Here is a 26,409-nt window from a genome sequence, read left to right as displayed (position 1 = left end):
GTGGGGGGAGGTTGGTTGTGTTTTTTTGTTTTATTGTACATTGTTTTAAAATCCAACCTTAACCCACAAAATAAAGTGTTTCCTATTTGTTGAAATTTACCTTTTTTTTAGTTTTTAATATTCTCAAAACAACTTTTCTGTCTTTTTGTTAACGCGTTTTAACAGCTTTATTCCTGTTTTTACAGTTTGATCTGTATAAAAGTTAAATAATGACATTTTTTTGTAACTGTTTAGTAATGTTTATGTTGGCTGGACTTTGAGGCTTTAAAAAAATGCAGAAATAGATTTTGTTTGCTTCTTCTCGAAAGTCAATGAAGGAGTTGGCTTGAAAATATCTGTACATGATTTTGGACATGCGCAGATGGGAGATGCCATATTGAAACGGGGGCAGCTGAAAGACGTCGCTCGCGCTGCTCTGCTCGTGCGGACGAAGAGAGGAGGGGGGAGAGGGAAAAAAAAGCTCAGAGGGGGGGTCTTCTGGAGGAGAGGCGACAGAGGAAACCTGGACAGGTAAGACAGGTGACGCCGCGGACGGTTTCCGGTCGTTTTCGTGGTGGTTCTGCCCGTTTCGACGGCACAAACAGAGAAGAGTTATTTTGGTGCACGAGGCAGTTTCTGTAGAAACGCGAGCCGAACTTGTTTAAAAAGTCTCCCACGGACTAAATTGAACGGTTACGTCGTTTATTCAGTTTCCTCTCCATTTCTTCTAATTTTTTTTTACATTTTTTTCGAACTATGAAGGATAAAAAATGACTTTAATTCGCGACTGCTTCAAAGGGTTCAGTTCGGTTTTGACGTCAAGTTTGTAATTTTCTTTTGAGTCACGCGGGATTTCTATTTTCTTCTTCTTCTCCTTTATTTTGTCTTTTTCTGTCGCACGCGGAGGTGCGGGAAAGCCGCCGGAAAATACCGGACACTTCCAAAATGTCAAAGCACTCTCAACATGGCGGTGCTGGCGAGGAGAAGCGAAGAACTGCGACTTAAAATCTCTGAAGGAGGAAAAAATACACCGGAGCCACTTCGCGGGCCCGGTTCGGTTTCTTTGGGTGGGACCGAACGAGGTTTAATCAATTAAAATTAAAAGGCGGTGTTGGCGACTCCGTGGGAGTTTTTTTCCGCTGCAGTTTTTGAGTGTGCAAAGTACATGACCGGAGCGGTTACACCCCAGTCACAGCCTCATCTTCCTTATGAGAACTCAACGTTTCCTCTTTCACTTTTATTCCAAAATTCTTATTCGACATCCTAATTTCTGTCCTTCTTTGCCAAATCTCTCCATCCTCCATTTTTTTCCTGCAGTCTCATGGTTGTAGTCGGTGTTTTTTTTTTGGTGACAAGCCGCCGGATTTCAGAATAAAAGGATGAAAATAAGGTGACGATCGCCAGGAAAAAATGAATATATCAGGCTTTTAACGTCCACAAGATACATATATTTGTTTCCATGGAGCTGCTAGTTCTGCTGGATGAGGGGAAAAAAATCTTTTTTAATCTATTTATGGGAAAAAAATTGTCCGTTTTTTTTTACATATTTGTGGGGCTTTATTTAGAAAAACCCCACAATTAAAAAAAAAAAAACCTGAAACAAATGCAGAAAACAGTTAGACATCCAGGTGCTTTCCTTCATCTGATCATGCTGATCATTAACCAATAAGATTATGGATCATTATCCGATTAGATCATGATTCTTACTTATTTTTAAATTAATATACATGTATTTAAACACCAAGGCGTATACCTTTATTTATATAACTGGAGAGCAGAATCAAGAACACACAACAGATAAAAACATGAAGATTTAGAAAGAAAGAGGGGAAAAAAGGGTGATTATCACTTTAAACGAAAGTTCTTTCTGTCAACTTCCTGGTTAACCTCAGCAGTAAACAAATCCTAAACATCTCTGTTGTTTTTGAACATTTAATCCACAGTTTTTCCTGCCTCAAAGTTAAGCTACAGTTCCAGTCGATGCATGAAAAGAAGCCAACATGTTTTACAAACTGATTTCTTTTTTCATCTGTAGTGGAAATGTCCAAAAAAACTCCCGAAGCTTTAGATGATTTTTTTAAATTGACGACTGTATTGGTTCGTCAGGGCTTTTTCTTGTACAAAACTCTTCACCGACACTTTACTCGGAAGATGTATTAAGTTCCGTTGACAATCGCGCATTCAGTTTAAGTCTATATACTTAAAATCCAACATCATCCTGCAATCTTATAATCACATTGCCTGAAAGTGTATTTTACTACACCTTACTGTATTTATAGAAGGACGTCACAAATATTCATACTGAAATTTTCGGGAACACATCGGGAAAATCCAAGTATTCTGACACTTGTTACTAACCAAAAGCCAAACCCCTTTACTACTCTTGGATTCGTCTAAAAGCGGAGAACTTAATAGGTTGTAATGCATTAAAACCCAGTGGTAGTTAATCTCCTAAATCCCCCATTTAAATCTTTGGCATAGAGGAAAGCAGAAGGGCAGCACGTGGACGCACAGCACCCCATCTGTGGGATGATCGATTAAAAACCTAAACAAAAAAAAGACCTCAATCTGAGACAAATGTTCTGGGATTAACACTAGTTTAATCCGCAAGGGACCAATCTGGGATGCTGCCCTGAGGGACGCCGCAGGCTATCTTTGTATAAATTGGGTTGTGGGAGGAAATTAAACCCCAAACTATTTGGAATTGGGTTTAATTTGGTAAACTTGATGACAGTAGCAGTTGGCGGGGCAGAGTTTCCTGTCCCTCAGGGCTTAAAACTCGTTAGACTGGTGATCTCAACAAGCGTTAAATAGAAACCGTCTTTGAGCTGATATGAAACCCTGTTATACATGCGTGTCTGCAAACCTAAGTAACAATAAAACTAGGCTGAAGATGCCAGAAGAGATTCAAATGTTTATGTAAATCATAAATATGTCGGGCGGAATTTACGGGAAATGACGTCCAGAATCTGGACTTTGATGCATTTCCTGTTTGCCGGCTTCGGCATTAATGGATTGCCATAAAACATCCCTGAGCTTTAAATGTTTGCAGGCTTTTATTTGTTGGTTTTTTTCGCAGGCTGCCTCTAATTTCTGGGAGGCACAGGTGGGAAATGAGAGGCCTGCAGGTCCCACACTTTACAGGGGATGTTTGTCAAAGCCCCAAATTAGAGCTCATTTTAGCCACACACTCGGTTCACTGCAACCTTTTTTTCCACTGAAACACCAAAACAATGAAGTTTGTGACTTGAATTGCGAATTAAGCAAACGGATAAGTAGTTTAAAGAATAGGGAAAGTAATAAATGTTGTAAAAACAAAAGAATATCTGTTGATACACTTTCTGGTTTAGGCTTTTCGCTTCACTGTAAGGAAATCTTGTTGATCTGGCTGTTGAAGAGGGTAAACTTGGCTCAGAATCCCTTTGCTGAAATGTTGGAACAAACAAATGGTCTGTGCGTGGGATAAAACTGCCACTTCCAGAGGATTTTCAGGAAAAACCAGGTTCAAGAGCTGCCGTGAACTCCTGCCGTCGCTGAGCGGTTGAAGGAGCTGCAGAGGCTCACAGCCGTGACGCAGCAGCAGCAGCAGCAGCAGCAGCGTCATGTGAGCCAGATGAGCTCAGAGGCTTGTTTACGCTGTGGACATGCAGCCGGGGCCGGCGTGGGACGTCAAGGTGGTGCGTGCGATGGGGGATGGCGCACGCACGCTCTTGTGACTGTGGCAGGCATTGTGCATCAGCTCTGCAAACACGCCGCAGCCTTCATCCTCAGAGTTTCAGTTCTGTTCTGGGTTGCTTTTCTTCAGACTCTTTTGTGTCCTGTGTGGGCGCCCAGGACCGGACGCCTGGCTCAGCCAATCAGGGAATATTGGCCTTTTGTTTTTTGTTTCGGGAGCTTGTTTTTAAGGCCGACAGCCTGGAGTTGTTTTGGTCATGGACTCACTCCTCAGCTCTAATATCCAGGTTAATGAAAGTAGGTGGAAACGTAGTTGTGAGCCTCTGCTGATGTGACGGCTAGCTGAGGACGACCACGAGGTTTGTGTGACCAACATGCTATTATCTGGCTGCCTTCAAGTAAATAAGGCAAAGCCTTGTTGTTGTTATTTTTAGGTCTATTTTGCTTTTTTTTGCCTGCTTTCTGAGCCGTTCCGACATGTTCTCCTGTTTATCCCCAGCTTGTTTATGTAACTTTAATTATGCTGCAGGAGGAAAGTCTCTGTCTGAGGATTTGCGGGGCAGCTGATTGGACGAAACAAACAAAAAAAAAAAATAACCCTTTTGTGACATTGCAGTGCCGTGAGAGCCGAGGACAGGTCTGCAGATTTGAAGGGCTGACAGAGAAACTGAATAAATGTGTGAAGTTGTTCTTTTTTTGTGGTGAAATCCTGCTGACTGAAAACAGAGGAGCAGCAGAGGAGCAGCCTTCCTTCTTTCTCTGCTGCGTGTCAAGGTTCTGCTAACAAGGACAGACGGGGTTTAGATGTGCTGGCGGCTCGGTCGAGATGAAAAGACGCTGATAGTGAAGCCGGCTGGTTTGTTTCTGCGGCGGCTGCAGCAGCAGCAGCAGCAGACCGTGTCGGACCTCCAAGCTGAAGCTTTTTCCATGTTTGTTAGCATCACTTTAAAAGGTTTAACCTGAAAGGAGTGGCGCTCTCAGCACACGTGGGCATTTAATCAGCTTCCTTTTTTAACTGTAGCCCAGATTCTCCATTCTTTTTGCTTTCCAGTGATCTGCCGCACTCTTCGTGTACTGTTCTGCAGGAACGGTTGCAGAAAAAGAAAGCCCACCTACATTTTATCTGTTTTATTTGTAATCTGATTCTGAAGGAAGTTTTGGTTTGGAAAACTACTGGATTCTCTCCAGCACACCCAACTCATTCTTGACGCACGTCAAGTCGCTCGGTCTCATGTCAGAAATGCACAGAGCCAACCGCTAAATCGAAACCCCCAAGCTAGCAAAGTTAACAAAAAAAACCCAAACGTATTCGGAAAGTTCTTTTGTCAGAAGAGAGCCAGTGAGGAAACTGAAGAGCCTTCTACTTCAAAATAAAAGAAAGCTGCACTTAACAGACATAAACCAGTAGTCTATACTCCAAATATGGATTTACTGTGACGGTTGTTCCCGCAGACCATATTAATGATGAAGAATATTCAGCTGTAACAAGGATGCTGCTAAAAAATTTGTTCAAACGGTGGATTCATGTCTATTACTAGAAAATGCCTGTTTTAGTAACCATTTTTATCGGTCAAACCTTAAAAGTTGGAAGAGGTTGAAGTTGGCGTCTGATTTTCTTTAATTTTTCTTTTTTGAGCTTCCACCTTATGGGTTTAGGGAAAATTTTAATGATCCCTACACTAAATGTAGCGTCCAAATAAAGTTTAAAGAAGCTGCAGATGTTTTAAAGAGGGTTAAGATAAAGTTAAGCGAACCTGTAAGCTAAAAACCAAAAAAATCTAAACCAATCAGAACAGATTAGGTCTGCCAGGTTTGATTTATTGCCATCCATTTTTTTAGATTTCTGAATAAAACTGGCTGTGCTTGTCCATGTAAAAACAATTCCAGTGGTGGAATATTTATATTTACAGGCTGATGTTTCCTTAAAATACATCTTTGGTTTTTCTCTGACTTCATTTGCTTTTTTGAGGAGATTCTTCTCACTTTTTGCTCTAAAATCTTTCTTTGAAACACAAACCCAGATGATTCATCAGCGTAGTTCCTTTTACGCTTCTGCACGCCGTTGTTTATGTAACAATGATTCATCCTCATGATTGTTTGCAGTCTGTGACCTTCTGTGTTGTTTCTGCTCATAAATAAAGGGAATTCATTTGTTTTTGTGATAAACTCTGGAAAAGAAGAATGCCAGACAATTAAAATGAATGGTTTTTTTTGTTGCTTTAATAATTTTTCCTTTGATCTGTTATAAGATAGATAATTAACTCCACTCTGACGTGTGTGTAGATGGAGATCTTGTGTTTACATCCTCCCTTCATAGTTCTGTTGGGCGTTGATGGAAATTTCTCAGCAGCCAATCACATGGAGGCATCTTTGTTCCTCAAACTTTCAAATAGCTTCAGTGCTTTTATGGTATATTCACCCAATTATGCCCCAATCTACTCTGTCTGGCTCTGATTGGGTACCTGTTGGAGTTTGGGATGTAATTACTTACTCAGAGCATTCTGTATGCAGGAAACTAGCGAATACAATGAAGAGAAAATCCCTTTTATGAAGACCGAAACTCAGACTTTTTACCTGAAATAAGTAAATGTTAGCCTCTTCAGATTGTTTCTTGTCAGTTTCTCTTCATGCAAAAAAAAAACAAAAAACCCTCCCACTTGTTCAGTTGTTCCTTCTAAAGAAACCGGAGACACTTTCTTTTAGCCAAATCTTTTTTCCAGAGAACTTCTAAACAAAATTCCAACTAGGTGCTTTCAGTTTGTTAAAATCAGGTCAGACAGCCTCAGAAAACCCCTGCTGAGTTTGTGTTTTCCTCTGCTCCAGGGTTGTCTGGTGGAAGTGAGGGATGCAGTGAGGACGACCTGAGACATGTCCAGCAGGATGCAGCGTGTCGCCCAGGAGCAGCCGCTGGCCCTCACTGCAGGGAAGCCACGCCTTCCCACCAACGGGAAGGAAGAGGAGGTGAATACAGGTGAGCCGTTACACCAGTAAACCCCACAAAGAACACACAAATTCATGTAACTATAGGACAGAATCATTCCCTTTTACTTTGTTTTTAGTCAGCAACACTTTAGAGAACTTCTCGTTTGTTTTATTTATTTTTCCGACAAGAAAACTCATCTATCAACGGCTTGGAAAAAGATAAAAACATTTGTTCTGCGGGGTTTCCACTCATGCCCACCGACGATTTTAACAAATGTGAGATTCCTAAACGCATCCCAATCATTGACTGTAAATGAGATGGACTGAGTGACCCCGCCCCCCTGGTGTTCCAAACAGGAAGTGGCTCCAAGAAGCCAAAATCTAGACTTCTATAGAGAAATAAACAGTCGTTCTATTGGTCAGGATAACCATTATCCGGTGCCTTTTTTCAATCATTTAATACCGGAGCTTCATTTCCAGTGTGGACATTCTATCGACTATTATAGCATTTAATGTAATTCAAGCAGATTGTGAAGCTGAGAAAAGCGGTTTTGCGACACTTAATAATAATAAAAGTGAAAAGCCGCTTTCTCCCACGTCAGAAACACCTGATTCATATAACCATAAGTTAAGGAGCGTGTGTTATTTGGGTGTGGCGGCCAACGTCAACAGTGTTAAAGGGTTAATGATATTTTTTCTGCAGTGGAAGATGTGTTGTAAACTGACCAATCAGATGCTTCAATAAAAGTAGTTTGAGCCGGCTTGCCGCCATGTCCAACATTTAAAACGTTTGACAGATTTCCTGTAGCCCGGTTCAAGTGGTAGGGGTGTGGCCTTACAGCAAGCTCACTCCTGATTGGCCAGAGTGGTTGTCATAGAAACTGACTCTGACCAATCACTGCTCACCGACGTAGTCTGCCTCCAACACGGTGGTGTCCGTATTGCTAAAACACGGTGACTGTATCTTCTGCTTGTCAATAATCAAAGTTTATCTTTGATTTATTCTGGAAATTATCAATGTTTCTGTTTCCACGTGTATGTGATGCAAACATAAGATAATGTAAACAATAACAGAGGTAAACATCTGGCAGCTCTTGCATAAATCATAGATGATGGAGGAAACATGAAAATAAGCTGCAGTTGTGCTTATTTGCTTTAAACAAATGTTAGAATCTGGTAAATATAAATTAAAGTTTGACTTCATTGTTAATCACAGTATTTAATAGCTTTTTTTAACTGAACCGAACTCGAATGTAAAAAAACTAATTGATTTTGAATCGGGAATTCAATAAATTAAATCTGTGGTTTGGAAGCTCTAGAAATGTCTTCAGGGTTCAGGAAACAAAGGCTTCATCTCATGGAAGACTCTCACAAACCGTCCATACGGACAAAAATATACATTTTTAAGACAAAGGGAAAAAAAAGAAATTCTGTTTTCCGTTTGAAAAGTGCATTTCCCCCCCAAACCAGACGGCGTTCTGACTCTGCTGCTTTTGTTTGCCAGACCTCTCAAGGGAGAGTCTGTGGAGGAATTCAGGTCCACTCCTCTTTGCCGTTTCAGTTCTCACACATTGGACGGTTCTCCAGCGTCTCTTTTGTCTCAAAGAACCAAATCCCAAAAAGACTTTGACTCCAGAACCTTTCATAGGTGGACCTGCTGCTGTGTTTGGCTCATTGTTGTGCTACAGAAACCAAATCCTTGTGAAATTGATCTTGTTGGCTAATAGAAGGATTTTTAGCAAAGCAGTCCCACAGCATCACACTACTGCCACCGTGTTTGACAATGGTGGAAGAAATCCAAAAGATTCCATCAGCTGTGATGTGAGTCTGCAGTATTTTTTTTGACTGATTTGATGAAAGATTCACTACAAGGAAAATTGTGTTTTTGCTGTTTTTATCATGTTCTTGTAGCATTTTTCTCATGATGGACACGAGGGAGGACATATATAAAGAAAATTAAGATTTAAGCCGTGATTCTGAGCATTTTCTTCATTTAAATCGGGATTGATCAGGAGCAGACAAAAACGCCTCGTTTGGAAAAAGTTCTTGTTTTCTGGCCAAAGTCTTACTGCCCCGCCCCGCTCCTCCTCCTCCTCACCCCTCATGTACGTCTTCATTTTTCCCCGTTGTCCGAGCTGGCTTCTAGCTCAAAACTGTATGGCTGGATAAATCCGTTCTTTTAGCCTATTTTTCAGCCTATTTAGGCCAAAAAAAATGGCCTAATATTAAATGAAAGAACACTAGAAAAGCTTTTATAAAAGGAAAAAATATAGATGGGGTGGGACTTAAAGCACATAAAAGAGAATATTGCCTCATACCGGCGTGTTTATAAAACTTTGCCTTTTATTTTACTCTTATTTGATAAATAATAAAGCCACGTTTTATGTGAAGACAGCAGCCACAAGCATCTGGCTTTAGTAAAGTAAAAATCGGATCAAATTTGGTTTACAAAAACTGTAAAACTATCAAATGAATGAACTCAGTAGTGGTGGAATTATAAAAGTTCGCTTTCTCCCACTCATTTTCAAGCAATACATCAAGTTCTACTTGACTTTAGTTAATGATCACTGTATTTAATAAGAAAATGTGATTTATGTGCCTTTTTTGTTTTATTTTCTGTCTTTTTGATCTATACATTTCAACATTTCTGTAATGAGTTTAATAAATATGTGTAAATTCTTTATGGCTTTGACTACAATGCTTGAAATAAATAAATAAATCAAATCAAATCAAAATTCATCCGCCTGTCAAATAATGGAGGATCTTTAGTTTGTAGCTTCAGTTGTTTCTGCTTCTCTTTTGCCATCACTGGTGTCACTTTTCCTTCAGTGTAGGTTTTGGAAGAAATCTAAATCCATGAGAGGCGAACAAGTTTTTTTTTTGTCATTCAGTCAGTTTAAAATGTGATTTATTTCTTTTTTTTGTGTATTATTTCCAGCTGGGATGTAATGTTTGTCACTACTATGAGGTGTTGGCTTTGGAGGTCAGCGATGTTTGTTACGTTGTCACGCTAGCGTGTTCAAGCGTTTTTATTTTTTTGTTTAAAAAAAAAAGCCATTAAACTTCTTAATAAATATGTCAAAAAGCTTAAAGAAGATTTTTTTTCCTGTGTGACTTTTATTCTTTTTTTAACTTTTCACTTTTATCTTGTTAAAGATCAGACTAGTTTGCGTCTTTACATTTCTTTCACTTGCTGAAGCTCGATTTGCCTTGTGTGAAACGATGACTGATGAATTTTTGCTGTCAAATGGGCCTGCTGTGTATCAACAACGCACCTCAGAAATGTCACATTTGAATATAAACAAACCTTAATTCAATTTTTACTGCAAAAGTTTTAGTTTTCTGCATCGGCGTTCCTGAAACACAGCACACAGTAGAACATTGAACTTTTCTTTCAGGCGAAACATGAGAAACGCTGTGAAGCAATTTCACACTCGGCGCTGCACTTCCTCCAGCAAAACACGAGTTTGAGGTTGATGGTATGAAAGATTGACGTGCAGCGAAGAGCGCCGGCTATATTAAGACATCCTGCCTTCATTTAGTGTCTGCTGCTGCTGCTGTCTGTGTTTTTCTGTAGGTTTTTGTTTGTTTTTATGCTAAAAATGTCAGTTTGGATTTAAAAAGTTTTCTTATTTACCTGACTGACTTAAAATTAGATCAAAGTGAAACACAACCCGTTTATGGATGTTCACCCTCCCTTTTATAGTACATAAAAAAAGACCACACAAAATCTCACAGCCCCCCCCAATTTCATCTTCTTTCTCAAGACGATAAGTCGGTGACTTTACCGATTTTTCTGTTGATCACCTGCAGATTCCATGGAGGACGAGGCGGAGTTCAACTGGGAGGAGTACCTGGAGGAGACGGGAGCTGAGGCCGCCCCCCACACCACCTTCAGACATGTGTGTATGATCTCGCGCTCGCTCTTTAATCCCGTCCCTCCGTGATCCCTTAAACACAGCCTCGTATGGCGCTTCAATGCGTCCTCCTGACGCACGCTGCCAGTCCACCTTTGCTGGGCGTTAAAAACGGATTTGAAGGTCTCTGCTGATGCGCAGAAACGTAAACTCCCATAGCAACGCCTTTTCTTTGATGTAGGTTGTTTTGAAGTTTCTGAGCCAAAAAAAACCCAAAACACGTTCCTGTTAAAGAAGATTAACTGGAGCTTATGGTTTATTATGTTAAATATAATCAAAGTTTATGCATTTATTCCCTTTAACAAAAGTAAATAAAAACAGCCATTTTTTTTTTTCTTTTTTAATATTGTTGCTGTGGCAACAACAACCATGCTAGTGCTTTTAGCAAACATCGTTTTGTTTTCCATGAAGAAGAAAAAAAGCAGGATCTGGAAGAAAACTAAATGTGATTCACTGCTGCGTGTTTCCAGGAATTCAACAGTTTTTAAAGATAAGTTCAGTTCAGTGTTTTTAATTGTTTATTTATCAGCAGATAAGCTGCTCTGTTCATAAATCTGTTAGACCAGCAGCTGGAACCCTCCAACAGAGTCGAGAAGCGTAAATATCCCGACAGAAACCAAAACACGTTTTATTTAAAAAAAATGTGTGCGTCTGCTTTAGTTTCCAGCTGTGAAGGTTTCCCCGTAACGTTCACGGAGGTGATGTTATCATCCCTGTTGCCGTCTTTGTTTAGATCACAGACTGAAGGAAAATCCCATATTTGTCTGAAGGGTAAGGTCAGCTTTTTCACCTCTGAGTGAAGCTTTGAGGTTTGAACTTCAGATCAAAAGTCATTTATTAAAACAGAGAACTGTAAAGTGGAGGATCTTTTGATCCTACACCTCTGTTTTTTTCCTGTTTTTGAATTCAATTCTGACCTGGAGTTATAGCGTTTATTTCACCTAAACTCATCTCTTGGCCTCGGCTTTGACTTCTGTGCTAAACTCTTCTCTCCCCTGAACACATCCTATGATCAAATAAAGGGAAGCGCTTCTCAAAAGAGAGAGCATATTAAAGGTTCAGAAATCCATTTGGAAGCTTCTCTGTGGGGCTGATTGTGTTGTATTTGTAGGCTTTTGTATTTTCAGTGTCAGGATTTTGGCCAAACTGTAGTTTAAAATAAAACTTGGGTCCATATTTCTGCGTTACGGTTGGCTGCATGCCGGGTCGGATCAGGATCAGCTTGAAGGGAATGGAAAACCAGATTGTAAATTAAAAAAATACAGTTTTTGCCCTTTTTTAAAGTTAAAATGTGTTTGTTTCAATGTGACAACAGCACACAGACGAATTATTATACTGCGCTGTGAAACTTCAGAAAACACGAGATCCTCTGTGATTTCATCACAGCTTACCTTTGATTACTGGGTGGAAGGAGTCTTAAAATTCAGCTGAGGTGCAGAAGTGTGACGCGTTTGTTCCAAAGCAAACCCGCTCCTGATCTCTGAGGAACATCCAGGAGTTCTCTGGAAACCGTGGAAGCAGAAAACCCAAACCGCTTCCCCCTCAACCAAGTCAGGATTTGAAAGAAGTGTTGGACTAAACACGCTGTTCGTTTTGGAGAACTGTTGCCAATTAAAGCTGCTTTAAGGAGGAATTGAAGCTCCAGGCTGTTCACGCCAAACATTGAACTGTTTGTCAAAAAAAATACGATCAAAATATGCGTCTCTTTCATTACAAGCTTCCTCCCACAAACATTTCTGCAAATTTCTCCTTAAAAACAACCACATATGATGTATTTCAGGTTTTTTTTTATTACATAATGTGTAAATTGTTCGTTCTACATGTTTGTGCTGAAAGGGAAGATGCACCTGGCAACAACAGTTGTGTTGGCAACAAACCAACTTAGTTGCTTGGCAATACAGTTTCTGGATAATTTTAGCAAAAGCATTTTCATACTTCCTTAAAACACCCACTGCCTTAAAAAAAGTCATTACAGTTATGAAAATACATTTAAAATTATATAGTTTTCAGTTTTAGTTCAAATAAAACACATTTCTCATTTGTGTTTTTTTTTTTTAGCAGATAAAAAAAACATCGATCTAAATTTAGAACCAAAGAAAAAATCTTCTCAGTTCTTTATTTTGGAAGAAGAGCAGCTCAGTTAAACTCCAGCAGTAGAGAAAGTGGTTTAGTCCTTCAGACGAGTTAAACTGTAACCTTGAAGAATTACTAACCAGTTTTAGCTGCTGGTACCTCCTCTAAAATGCTTTTATTCTGTACATTGGTTATGATCACCTTTTATTTTTAGTAAGAAATGTCTGTTACTGAAAATCTGAGAAGATTTATTGGTTTATGTCAAGCATTAAAAAATGTGGATTAAGACAATCAAAAAAATACAAATAAGAAGACGTTGCTATCTTCCTGACTATTCCTAATCACAAAAGATGTATTTGCTGTTATGCATACAGTACACATTATATTTATTAAATATAGCGATTGAATAAAAACTGAGTTTGATTTGTTGCTTGAAAGGGTTGGAAAGAAGTACATTTGTATAGTCCCTTCCCCCTTGTGATCTTTCTGCATACAGTTGTCCCTCGCTATTTTGCGGTTCACCTTTTGTTGACTCACTTTATCAGTCCTGCGTCCCGATTGGCTGAGACTTCAGTAAATCGGTCTCCACTGTGTGGGCAAACCATGTATTGAGGTAAATTAAGCGGGTTTATATCATGAAGCCTTTTATAGTAAACAATATCCACATATATGATAATATATTATCTTTGGCATGCAAAAAACTATTTTTTTATTAAATATATGAGTTATTTTCACAGTTCATTTTCCTACCAGGATATAAAACGACTCGATTTCTGAGGCCCCGCCTTTCGCCAGGTGCTGCCTATTTTATGACATCGTCCTTGAATCGGCAGCATGTCAACAAACATATGAACTTTTGCAAAGACGGATGTGCATATTGTGGATATAAAATGAAAACGTTTAGCCCATCACCGCTAGCTCCACGGAGAAAGTGGGCGTGTGTGTTAGCCTGGGGGCGGAGCTGGCAGCGCAGACTCTTCCTGAAGGGGTTGTTCCAATTTTTGTGATGTCACAATGTGAGAACCCACTCGATTTGTGGATTGGGAGGGGTCAGAGAGCAGGTTTTTAGTGGAATGCTTAGAAAGGCATGAACAGATCAAAATACCACTTTGGGGTTTCTTTTCATGTGGAAATAACTCTATAATTCACATAAAAGCTCAAAATTGCATGATATAGGCCCTTTAAGAAAATGTTAGTATTTATTGTTTTGGGATTCCAGCAGCGATGGACCATTTTTAGAGAAATGCTTTAGTGCACATTAGAAAAATGTTCAGATTCCAGCGACAAACAGACGTGTTTCTGATAGAATTTGATGAGGGTTACGGTGGGGAACCGGTGTTTAAAGAGGCTCTAAGAAAAAGCGCATTGTTTTCCTTTTTTTAAAAAGTGCGTTTGTCGGAAATCACTTGTCGTGATGAAGCCAATGAGGACTGGATTGGAATTTGGGGATTTTATGACCCTGATGTTTTGGACAAACCGTGTGAGCGGTGATTTTGGGGGCCAGCGGCCCCCCGGAGAAGTTAAGTTGCCATTTGGAAAAGTGGATTGGGTCACTTGGAAACAGACTGAATTCCTCAGAACAAATGCGCTTCGGTGAAGTGCTGCCCTCGTCTTTCTCGCTCTTCCTCCTCCTCTGCTTGGACAAATTGAAATGGTGATTTCTCTCGGGCCTGCAAACGCACACACAGACACACACAGACACACACGGGCTCTTGGAGTCAGACTTTGCTGGCCTCTTACATAAGCCTGCCAGAGTGATGCAGCACATTGTTACAGCAGGAAATCTCAGGGCCTTTTTCTTTGTGTTTGTTTCTAAGAGGTTGGCATTTCTATTCATTTTTGTGTGTGTGTGTGTGTGTGTGTGTGTGTGTGTGTTGTGTGAACATCCTGTTGAAGTCATGATGTTCTTAAAGGGAATGAAGCCATTAGAGCTGGGTGATATGGCCAACAAATAAAATCTCCAATTACAAATGATGGAATATATTTAACAAAAAGTATTTTATTTTAACATCAACTTTAGAAATGAGCTCTAACACAAAGAGATCACTGCAGCAGCTGTTTTGGGAGCTACTGCTAGCTTGAGCATCTCCTAAAGAGAAATACTAGAATCCACTCGGCAGAGCATTTTTGGGAGCCTTGAAACAGATTTTGCAGCCCCAGAGACCAAAATCTCACTTTTCTCTCACTGGTAGATAAAAAAAACTCTTTTTACAAAGAAATACTATAGGTGTTATTTTAAAAAATGATATTTTGGTAAATGCAAACAGAGAGGAAGTGACAACATCATGAAAACATCAGATAAAAACAACCGTTTTTTTCTAAGGAACTCCTGTTTTGATTTTTCTAATCAATTTGCTCTTTGCTTTTGTGAAACGTTTTATGTTCAATCACAAATGAAAATAAGTGTTTTTCTGGCAGAAAAACTCCCCCATGAGAAGAGGGTTTGATTCAGTCAACTGTATTCTGAACCAACCGTAGAGACAAATTCAAACCCGCTGAGAAAACAAGCACAGATTTAGGAGCAGATTGACAGAAAAAACACCTTTTTTTTCCTAATTCTGCCTCCAGGTTAGGCCTGCACAATAAATCGCAATTTTTTGTTATCGCAATATCAAGCTGTGCAAAATACATATTATAAAAGACAGCGAAAATCGCAACAAATGGTTACTTTAAATGTGCTAAAACAATCTTATGGCAGCTTGAAGTATTTATCTAATCAAATAAATCCATTTATGCATTTGACCAATCGGATGAAGCCCTTTTATGTTAGATGTTCGCCGCCCATGTAGACTAGTTTTATTCAAATAATTAAAGGTATTTCGACTCTTATTTGAATTAAATTAAATAAGTATTAATTAAAAGTTATATCGCAGGGGTGGCGAACAAGTTTGACACAAGGAGCCGAGATTTTTAACTGTGAGAGTCAAAAGAGCCACACCACGCACTGACCTGCCAATAATAATAATAATAATGGCTTAGATTTATCTGCGCTGATTCTTGGTGCTTAAAGTTCTTTCAATGTGTCCATTATTCATTCATACTTGGTGATATGTTAGCTACTGATGTAGCCAAAGCTGCCCTTTGGCAGACTGACAGAGGTGTGGTTGCCAGTTCATGCCTACGGCCGCACTGACCATCACAGGGACATGCATGGACATTCACACACCAGTGGAGCCGCAGGGGAGGGTGAAGTGCCTTGCCCAAGGACACAACGACAGTTGACTGGAGGTAGTGGGGATCGACCCTTCGATCATTGGACGATCTGCTCTACCACCTGAGCCGCACTGCCGCCAAGGCATACACACACAATAAAAGCCATATTATTTCCGTTAACACTCCTCTCCTAACAATACAGCAGCAAGTGTTGCACTTGTTCATTTCGAGGAAAGTGTCCACCCTCAATACATCAAATGCAGCTTAGCCAGAGTTAACAGAGTTAACCCTGGAGGTCAGATACCCCCTACACACACACACACACTCTCTCACTCTATCTAATTCTCTGCTTCTATCTCACACACACAACTACTCAGTGACGTGCAGTGAGGTTGATGGCTGGTGAGGCACTGACTTACGATTGTAAAAACTGAGTATTTCACTGTTCATCCATAACTGGTAATTCTTTGTATGTCAACATTCCTCTTTCAATGTCCCTTACACCAACAAATACACAAACATCTGACCAGAGCATCCTTCTGGTGTAAGTAATTCGTATTCACAATAAACACATTAAATACATTACATTTCCGAAGTGTGAAGCATAAATTTAATTTTGACCTTCAGTAAAAATGTTACTTTTCTAACTTATTTTTATTTTTTATTTAAAAACTAATAATTGACTATTTGCATGAAAAACTGACAATTAATGGAATATTAAAATATTGCTCCGGACTTAGTGTCAAAACACCCACTCTGCCAAATTAATTAATTTATTATTATTATTTTTATTACCTTCTAAAGGATTTGAGTTTGGTTTAAGAGGCAAAAAAAAAACTAAATATGAAATGAGGCAAAGAGCCTTGGTACCCATACAGTATGTAGGGTGCAGTTTCAGTTATTGGTGCTTTGTCTGTATTTGACACAGACAAAATGTGTTGGGTTTTAGGGCACGGGCTCGTTAATACATACCGGTAAAACATGCATGCTAGTGTGTGTTTTAAAAAAGACAGCGGTAGCAAAACTGAGTACAGAGTGATTCATTTTGTATTTTTTCAGTCATCAATCAGCATCCAAACATCCATCAAAGTCCTCATCTTCTGTATCTGAAATGAACAGCTGGGCTAAATTTCTATCAAACACACCAGCTTCCCTTTCATCATCGTCAGACTCCGTCACGTTGCCGTTCCTCATCAATGATGCTGGCTTTTCTGCATTTCGACAGCAGTGCAAGCAGACACGTCAGCCCAAGTTTCTACCAGCCATTCACAAAGTGTGACTTAACTCACTGCCTCACAGTAAAAGGAGCTGAGAAAGGACAGCTATTCATTGTCATCCGCTGGAAGTTGCTGCGGGACTGTAGTTCTCTGCTTGCGAACCATGGATTCATTCATCTTGAATTGTCTGCAGCCTCTCGATTCCCGTGTTCCTCCGCGTAGCCGATAGCTTGCAGTTTAAACTGCGCTTCATAATCTTGTCTCTTTCCAGGCGGCATTTTCAGGGTTTCCATAACAGTGTCGTTCTGTATCATGCACATACCTGCACGTTTGTACTACTCGGGGGGGGGGGGGGTCTTCTTTCACGTCCTCACTTCTCTCCTTACAGTTCTCATCCTGTCCTCTCCTACGTCGTCTTTACCGAAGTCACGCAACAACACATTAGGTGCACCGCACTATAGTCCTATGTTCATGAAAATACGGTATATAGAAAATATGGCAAGAGGCAAAGAGCTGCATTCTTATTGGCTGAGAGCCGCGTGTTTGCCACCCCTGTTATATCGTCATCGCAATATTGATCACTAATATCGCATATCGCGAGTTTTCCTCATATCGTGCAGCCCTACTCCAGTTGATTCATTTCTATATGAAATCAGAACAAAAACAGCCTAAAAACATGATATTGTTTCGGATTCTTGGCATTGACGGTAAAGATGCAGCTCTTTCATGAGTGGGGGCTTTTTTTCATATCAATTTAATGTTACGAAGGCACTATTATTATAGTTCCATACAAATGCCTCTTATCAAATTTATGAAATACAGTTTTTATAAATGTTCTATGCATTAATTTAGCTGCACTATCCGCCACGCCTGAATTTAAAGCGGCCCGTGATCACATGTAGCGTCACACTGAACATCCCGTTAGCATAGCATCATAGCATCAGTGTCTAACGACACCGCTGTCCCCAAATCAACACTTTTTCTTAAACGTGCTGTAAGTCCAACTGGTTTATCCTCCAGTTCTTTCTGGATCTTTTTAAAAATCCTCACATGTTCTGCTGCTTCATCAAACTAAAAGCTACACGGAGGCAACTATCAGAAGTTACTGGGTGGGGGGCTCCTCTTGCAGCGTGTGCTCGTTTCTTTTGTTTGTAGCTCCTTTTCGCTTGCTGCTGTTTTCACATCTGCTGTTAATTTCACATCATGGGGCCATAGAAGCCCCATGAAGGCTAAATCAAATGCTCAAAGGCTTTATTAAGCCTGGATTAATAATATATTTGTTATTATAAATACATACATTTCAGATCATATTCATCTTCTTGAGGGGGATCCATGTCCTTTAAAATGTTTCTTAAAAGACTTGCATGATGCATAAGAAAAACTATAAATGCTTGATTATTATTCTTTATTCTTCTTAAATAACATAACTAAAAAAAACTATAACTATAACTTGGAATTCCACAACCATTCCTGTAAAACTGTGGCATCCCATAATAACCAAAAGCTTCAAGTTCTAAAGCTTAACAAGTTCAAACTAGTTTCGCACAGTTTTCTTCTTGAACCGTTTATTGGTGGTGATTCAGGTGAATTTGTTTTTTAATCATGATAATTTTTCAAAAAACTTCCATATTTAAATTATTTCTCATTAGAATTCTATTGAATTCTTATGCAATACAGATCAATTACGCATAAAATATCTACAGGGAAAAAAAAACACGGAAAACCCATTCAACATAATTGGAAGGAAGGTTATTTAGAGGTGATGGGTCACCCTCAATATTTTAATTTTTTAAACTCATAAAATTACCTTTTACTCCCAGTAATAGACTATTTTCCTCATACTGTTGCCATGGCAACTGCTCAACGCTCAGTCTACGGAGTTCCTAAAGAAGAAAAGAAAAAAGTATGAGGGTCTAATGTTTTTTTTGGATGCTTGTGTAACACAAAGATGACAACATGCTTATTTTTTAAACATTTGTTAGTCTTTACAAATAGTTTTCTGAGCTTTTTGTGTTTATTTAGATTATTGAATTGGTATAATAACAATCATCATAGTAAAAATGCTAATAATTTATTTTTTCTGTTGGAACAAAAATATTGGATTTTTATTTTCAAAGCCACCCAAGTCCTTCAAGAATGCCAAAAAACACATTTATGTACACAAAAGTACTTGGGTACAGATTGGTTTTTAGCTGAATAGGGTCAGAAAAAATGAGATATCTGTGTGGAATAATTCAACGAAACAATGCTCTGCACAGCTGATGCTCCATGATGCAATGAGGGTAGCATGTCTTTTGTTTTCACATCTTAAGCCGACAATTTACTATCTTTCCAGTTTGTTGTTTCGTCCTAGAAGGACGAGGATAAAATCATCAAATCATTAGACTTATACTTTTTATCAGCTGACCTTTTAAGGAAAGTTGATGGAATTTCCCAAACACTTTTGTCGTTTACACCCAAACATTTAATGTGCATCGACATGCAGAAGTTGAATATTTTTAGATCATCATCTCCCTTTTTGGTTCCACTTTGGCGTCGGTTCCTGAAAGAAGCTGCTTTTTTCCAGGTCAGATTTAGACAAAAGAACCCAGACTCTGCAGGGTCATGAGGAGGCGTGCGTCCTCTCTCTGCAAACCCAGCCAGCCTGGAATTATCTGTTCACCTAAACTGCTCATTAAGAGCCTAAAGGGAAGTTTGTCCAACCACACCTCCTCTCTGTGCGTCCGCTCTGTTATACCTAAAATCAGGGCGTTTGAAATTAAGCTAATTCAGTTGGACGATGAGTCCTCCTGCTCTTCTTCATCCGTTGATCCCACTGGGGTCCGACATTTTTCATGACTTAATAAAAATGGCTTGTTTGTGTCCTAGGTGGAAATCAGCCTTCAGAGCAGCTTCCAGCCGGGCATGAAGCTGGAGGTGGCCAACAAGGGCAGCCCGGACACCTACTGGGTGGCCTCCATCATCACCACCTGCGGACAGCTGCTGCTGCTGCGCTACAGCGGCTACGGCGAGGACCGCAAGGCCGACTTCTGGTGCGACGTCATGACGGCGGAGCTGCACCCTGTGGGCTGGTGCGCCCAGAACAACAAGACGCTGATGCCTCCCCAAGGTAAGAGGAGGCTTTGACGGCGGCCGGTCTGCTTCAGAGAGGTGAACAGTGCTTATGTGGAGGTACCATCTGGAAAACAGATGCAGACCTGGTGGAGTCTGCCTCCCTGCTGCAAGGAGGGGTTGTACAGAGCACGAAAAATGACTTATTCAGTTTAAATGTTTAGTCTCTGTAGGTCATGAGCTTTAAAATTCCCAAATGTTGATTAAAAACAGAGTCCCTGTTTGATGAATAGGGTTAGGTGGTCCAAAAGTGCGTGATTTGGACCTGTCTGGAGCTTGTGGGATGGTTAACTTGAGTCAAAATATCACAACAATGAGTAATTAAGTAATAAAAAACACAAAGTGGCTCAGGTTGGTAATGTGAGAGACTACCACGCAGGAAACCAGGGTTCGATTCCCGGAGGGGAATGAATAATGGTACTATACCATTTCAATGGCGAACAATTAATATCACCCAGTGATGGGCAAGACCCTTAACGCTACTGCCTCCCGAGCGCTGGTCACATGCAGCTCACCGCTCCCCCAGGTGATGGGTCAAATGCGGAGAATAAATTTCCCAATGTGGGATAAACACAGTATAATGAAATAAAAGAAAAGAAATAAAAATATAAAACATCAGAAAACTATAAACAAACCAGTAAATCATTAAAGTTCCACTTTTTATCACTTTCTGTTCCGGAAAATAAAAAGCTGGCTGTCGATGAGTCGCTGCATACATGGATCATCTGGGAAAAATCTGTAATGAAGGTTTAATGGAGGCTCTTCGTGAAGGTCAAAGGTCACAAGACTTTGGGACCATGCCCAGCTGCCATAGTGATGCGTAGGCGGAGTTGTAAACTTTGGACTCACGCGATTTGTGTCAAACCTGAGATATCACAAAGACAAAAAGCAACAATGTATTCATGAATTAGAATTTATGTGATTTTTCTGTGCGTGAAACTTTCTTTAACATTTAAGAGAATAACGAAAATGTGATTGAAAAAAGCCAACGGAATGAAATAATACTGGCTTCTAAATTAACATTTATGCTTCCCAAAACATCTAGTATTGGATATTATTGTAGACATTTTCACATATACTGAACTCTACAAAAGGGGTTTATAACAATACGTCTGGGAAAATTTCCCATAAAAATCACAACTTTTCTCCCTTTTTCCACATATATTCACATATAACCAGTTTTTATCTGTGCAAGATGCACATAGTGGCTGTGTGACACGGCCTTAAAATGTCTATGGGAAAAGATGAGCCTGATTATTTTTCTTTTGATTAAAAAATGAATTGAGGATGTAAAGCAGAGTGAGATGTAAATAAACTGTAGTGTGGATGAACAGAAACAAGAAACCGAATTGTGAATACTGATTGAAAACTGAAGAGCGTATCTAAGTACATGATAACCCCCCCCCCCATCAAGTTTTAAAAAGGATTTAGCTGTCGGAACAGAAGCAGCAAAGTCATCAGATCCGAATGAAACGCTGTCAGTTTCAGTGGTTTCAGTTTCTTTGCCTCCTTTAAACATGTCTACAAATAACAGAGATTGTTTTCCTGAACATGCTTTTGGTTTTGAAGTTAGTCCATTACTTTTCCTGCAGACTCTTGAACCACACAGTCCAGATTAACGCTGGAGAACTCCGGTTTTTCTGGAACGGTCTCCTCCAGAGTCTTAGTGCATCTTTTGTTTCTGTGATGCTTCCGCCTGCAGCCCCCCCACCCCCCCCCACCCCCCCGACATCTCTGACGGATGGCTCGCTCTGCAGCCGTTAACATGACCTGGTTACGCTTTTCCACCTGACTCTCCAACCTTTTCCCTCTTTTGTTCTCCTGTAAAAGCAGAAAGTTTCTCACCATCACCAGTGTCTAAGAAAGCATCCCATTTAATTCCATGATGCTGTGAAACAGTGGCTTTTTCAAAGCCCTTAAAAAGTTCTGCTACAAAGCGGATAAAACCAGGTTAAAGGATAAATAAATATTGGACTGGCCCCTCCCCCTTGGCATTCCAAACAGGAAGTACCTGTTGGCTCCAGAAGCCAAAATCCTATAGACGTCTGTAGAGAAATAAACAGCTGTTACTCATTCTATTGGTCAGAAGAAGAATAAGTCAGTTTGACCACAAATACCTGACAGAAACCAGAAATCTAAAATGTCTTTTGTGTGACTTTTCCAGAAACCACAATGTTCTCCTGAAGCTGCTCACCTTCAAACATATGCATAACATTGATGAACAGCTGAACAGCTGACATCACCTCGAGCTTCATGATGCAACCTAAGGCAACCCACAGCCCCCCCCCCAATGGTGTTTAATTTCAGGGATTTGCATCACTTTTGTGTCACTTTTGTGTGTTTGTGTAAGAGCTGTGTGTGTAAGGGCTTTCAGCTGTGTTACAGTAACCTTTTTGTGTCCTCTTTCTTCTGTGTTTTGTTTCTTAGATAACATTTACCTAAGAAAAGGTAAGCGCCCCTAACAGATCCACTGTGTCATAGTGTGGCCGCTCCAGCCTGTAGGCCTCAGAGCTGCATGCGCTTCCTCCTCCTTCCAGCTCTCTGCAGGGAGCAGCAGCTCACTTTTCTCGCTTCGCCTCTCGGTGCATGCGGCGCCTTTGCCGGCCCAGTGAGTGTTGTAGCAGAGTGATGGCGCGTCTGCGTCTTCATGATAGAGGAGGCCGCTGTCCTCCTCCTCCTCGGCAGATAGAGCCAGATAAATAGAGGGCTGTTGTGCCGACAGAGCTTTGCTCAATATGTCTCCTCAGTTTGAACTTTTCATGCTGAAAAAAGTTCAAATCTGTCACTTCCTGCAGGGTAACGTTTTTACTTGACATTTTCTTTTCATGTTTTTGGGAAGGCTCTGCTTCACTTCTAGATTTCCTTTCCTTTGATCTGTTTTCAAAGTGTTCCCATTGATGTTTTCCTTATGATTATCCAAATCATTTTCTAGGACATAGTTTCTGCAGAGCGGCAGGAGTTCATTAGAAATAAGTTGTGGGGCGGGACCAAAAATGTGGGGGAGGAGCTACTGTCCAAAAATGTCATTTTGGACAGTACATGGGAGCATCGACTGTTCATCGCATTTACAAAGAAAGACGGGGATGATGTTGTGAGATGTTAGGTTTTTTGGGTCAATACTCGATTCTGATTGGCTGCTGGGTGTGGATTAACGTAGGGATAATGGCCGACGAAATGTGCATCATCAGAAATGCCGTCCGACGCAAAGCGGTTGCTTCTGCCAAGTGTTACTTTATGACCATTATGCTGCTCACACCATGGTCATTTACAAAATAATCAGTTTTCAGTACTTTATTCTTGTTATTTGTTGGGTTTAGATTGCTTTTTTTCCGGCAAAAGCAGACTATTTGTTGCATACCGTTGTCACGGTAACGTAAAAATGCGCCGCTCAGCCGGAATTTGTAGAAGTGAAAGAAAATCGCAGCATTTTAACTGTGCGTGAAAAAAAGATGAGAAATAGGCAGCAGAGAGTGAAGTGACAGAACAAAGCCCGTTATTGGAAACTGTTCAGAATCAGCAGCTCTGAGCTCGGTTTGTGGACTTTACAAACAGCTGGTAAACAAAGGAAATGTCACGTCGATCATTTATGAACAGCAAGGTCTGAAACGGCACCAAAAATTTAAATAAGAATAGTTTTAATCACAGAAAAAAGGCTCAATAATATTAATATAATAATAACAATAATATTCATGTTAATTAGTATTTTAGGGAAATTTACCTTTTTGTTTTTTGGTAAACAAAACCAAAATGTTTGTCATTTGATTCTCCGCTGACGATGTGAAAAACGTAATACTTTAAAGACTCAAACGTCTGTTCATAGTTTGACATAGTTACAGCTTTTCTAACTCAGCATTAGGATAAATGTATTTATACAAAATCACATTAAAAAGTGTTGAAAAACATTTTCTGCCTTGAAAGTGTCAGAAATGTGTTTTTATGGTCAAACTAAACCTAAACCCCATCAATGCTGCTGTTTGTTTCTTTTTCTGGATGCTGGGAAACACCTTATGTTTACGCGGTTTGTCGTTTTTCCAACCAAACGCTCATTAGTTTATTGATTTGGATGTTTTCCATGTTTAGAGAGTTTTTACACCAACCTGGAAGAAAGAATCACAACTTTTAGAACAATGTTTTTAAAACCTTTTTGGATTCATTTAGTTGATTTATTGACCTTTGAATGTTTTTGTCTCTTTTGACTTTTGGTCTTTTGGTGATATTTGGGTTTTGTTTTATTCAGTAAAAGGTTTTTGCTCTAAAGTTCTGCTACAAAACAGAAAAACCAAATGTATGTCAATCAGACTCAACTTTTAACTTTTTAAGTGATTTTGATTTGAGGAAATTTTGAAAAATATGGGGGTAAATTTAAATAAATTTTAGCTGTAGACAGTTCTTATAATTTTAATATTGATATTTATTTCACATTTAAAGTCCAGTTCATAATCAAACTCCTGTTTATTTTATGATTAAGTATTTATTTTTGAGCATCCTCTGAGACATATATAACATTTTGGGGAGGGCTTTGTCCCTTTTTTTTTAATTCTATCCAAAATTAGGAGGTTATTTTAGGTAACAGAGATCCGGATCTCCTTTTTGCTATTTATTTTTCTTGACTTGAACAGCAGCTGAGATCTTCATCAGACGTAGATTTTTCCAGTTTCACAATGACTCCCGATCGTCTGCAGCTTTCAGAATTCCCCCGCCGCTCTCGTGGATCAGCGTCCAACCTCTCTGCTAGAGTTTCGCCGTTTATCCAAGCCTGTAACTCCCCCGCAGACTGAGGGAAGCCCTGCATGCAGATGTATGTAAACTGGAGTCTTTGACCGCATTATTACGCTCACATCTCCACCGATGAGCTAAATCTCTCGTCAAACTCGCTTTCCCGCCACCTGCAGCTGGAACGCCGCTGCATGTGTGCTCATGCATTCTTTCATTGAACACATGCATATTGGCTCATGACTAAAGTGTGAGCAGAACAGACATTGTGAGACATTGGGCCATGTGACGAGCGCTGGCAGCTGCAGCTGCAGACGCAGTTCAGGCAGCGCGCAGCTGCCGCATGTGGGGATGAACACGACCAGAACGCTAAATGCTGCAGAACCTTTAATCGGTTAAAAGAAATGTTTTTGTTTTTTGTGTTAAATGTTTGCAGTTTTAAAAAATTAGCTGTAGTTTTAACAACAGAAACGGCTTTAGTTTAAAAAAAAAAACGTTTAATTGCATAAATAGTTTGAGATCAAGAAAGAAATCTGATTTTAAAGTCAATAAACATTTTTTAAAAGACTTTCTTAATAGGAATTAAAAATGATCAGTTTGTTTGTCCAAACATTCATGCAGAAAGGATCTTTGCTCTCATGGATTTTACACCAAGAAACAAAACCTTTCAAGATCATGTATTAAAAAAAAGGAAATTGTTCTGGAAAATTCTGCTCCTAAAAAAACAAGTTAAGTTGATAATTTAAAGTTAGGTTAGTTAAAATGTAGTTAAAGATGCTGAACATGGCCAAAAACAATTAGCTCAGTAGTGGAAACACTTAATATTCACTTTAGAAACTCTGTGAAGATTCAGTTGACAACATTAAGTACAAAATGTTGAAAAAATATTACAGAATAAAAGGACAAAGTAAACATGCTTCTAACAAAAACAAATCGTTGTTGTTTTAAAAATTTTATAACAGCAGAAATGCCAAAAGTTAGCAAAACTGGAAAAAAAAGGCTGTGAATGCTGTATTATAAAGTTTAAACGATATTTTTCTCTATTTTTTTAAATTCAGGTTTGATCTTAGTTAAGATTTATAAAATGAAATGGAATATTATAATTTTATGACCCAAACAAAAAAAGTCCTTAAATTCATTTTGAAAGGATGAGAAATGCTGGAAAAAGAGTCACTTTCTGATTTGGCGTAATTTCACTTTTTAAGGGTTAAATCGCCTAAAAAGCTGAATTCCTGCATCTTTTAGAACCACTGTGTGACTTTTGTTTACGACTTTGTGCAGTGAGTTTTTCTTATTTAGAGCATTTACACTTTTTAGATGGATAGAGAGTCGAGACCTTTAGTTTGGCGCCACAGCAGAGTTTCGAAGAGCTTTCACAGAACTGAATGTGACAGGAAAGGAAGGAATTGTGTTGTGGACCAACGACATCAGTTAAATGAACGGCTCAAAACCGAATTCACATGAACACATCTGCGCACATCAACGAACGACAACAAGAAAGTAAACACTTGTGAATTGTCACGCACGGATCACAAAAGGCCGACATTTAATTTGTGAAAAACGTGCAAAATGCTTGTTGTGGCTGTGTGACCCGGCCTTAAGAGTTAACGTGAAGATCTTTGAAGAAGCTGTGTTGGCCAGCCGGAGCC

General features: G+C 39.6%; 1 protein-coding gene across 3 annotated transcripts in view; it reads left to right on the top strand.

Annotated features, from left to right (window-relative positions):
• Positions 1-357: 357 nt before the first annotated feature.
• The window catches only part of sfmbt2 (Scm like with four mbt domains 2), a 53,785-nt gene continuing 27,733 nt past the window's right edge, over positions 358-26,409 (top strand). The window contains exons 1-5 of one of the 3 annotated variants that reach the window (XM_011491300.4): positions 360-510; positions 6,478-6,625; positions 10,390-10,478; positions 19,805-20,045; positions 22,475-22,495. In XM_011491300.4, coding sequence (XP_011489602.1) covers positions 6,523-6,625; positions 10,390-10,478; positions 19,805-20,045; positions 22,475-22,495 — 454 coding nt within the window. In that variant the 5' untranslated portion in view covers positions 360-510; positions 6,478-6,522. Of the gene's footprint in view, positions 511-3,619; positions 4,014-6,477; positions 6,626-10,389; positions 10,479-19,804; positions 20,046-22,474; positions 22,496-26,409 lie in introns of those variants that run through there. The other 2 variants (XM_011491301.4, XM_011491304.4) reach the window with 2 other exon arrangements.

Source organism: Oryzias latipes, chromosome 23 (assembly GCF_053564925.1).
Source record: "Oryzias latipes strain Hd-rR chromosome 23, Olatipes_Hd-rR_3.1".
NCBI lineage: Eukaryota > Metazoa > Chordata > Actinopteri > Beloniformes > Adrianichthyidae > Oryzias > Oryzias latipes.
This window is presented reverse-complemented; position numbering and strand designations above follow the sequence as displayed.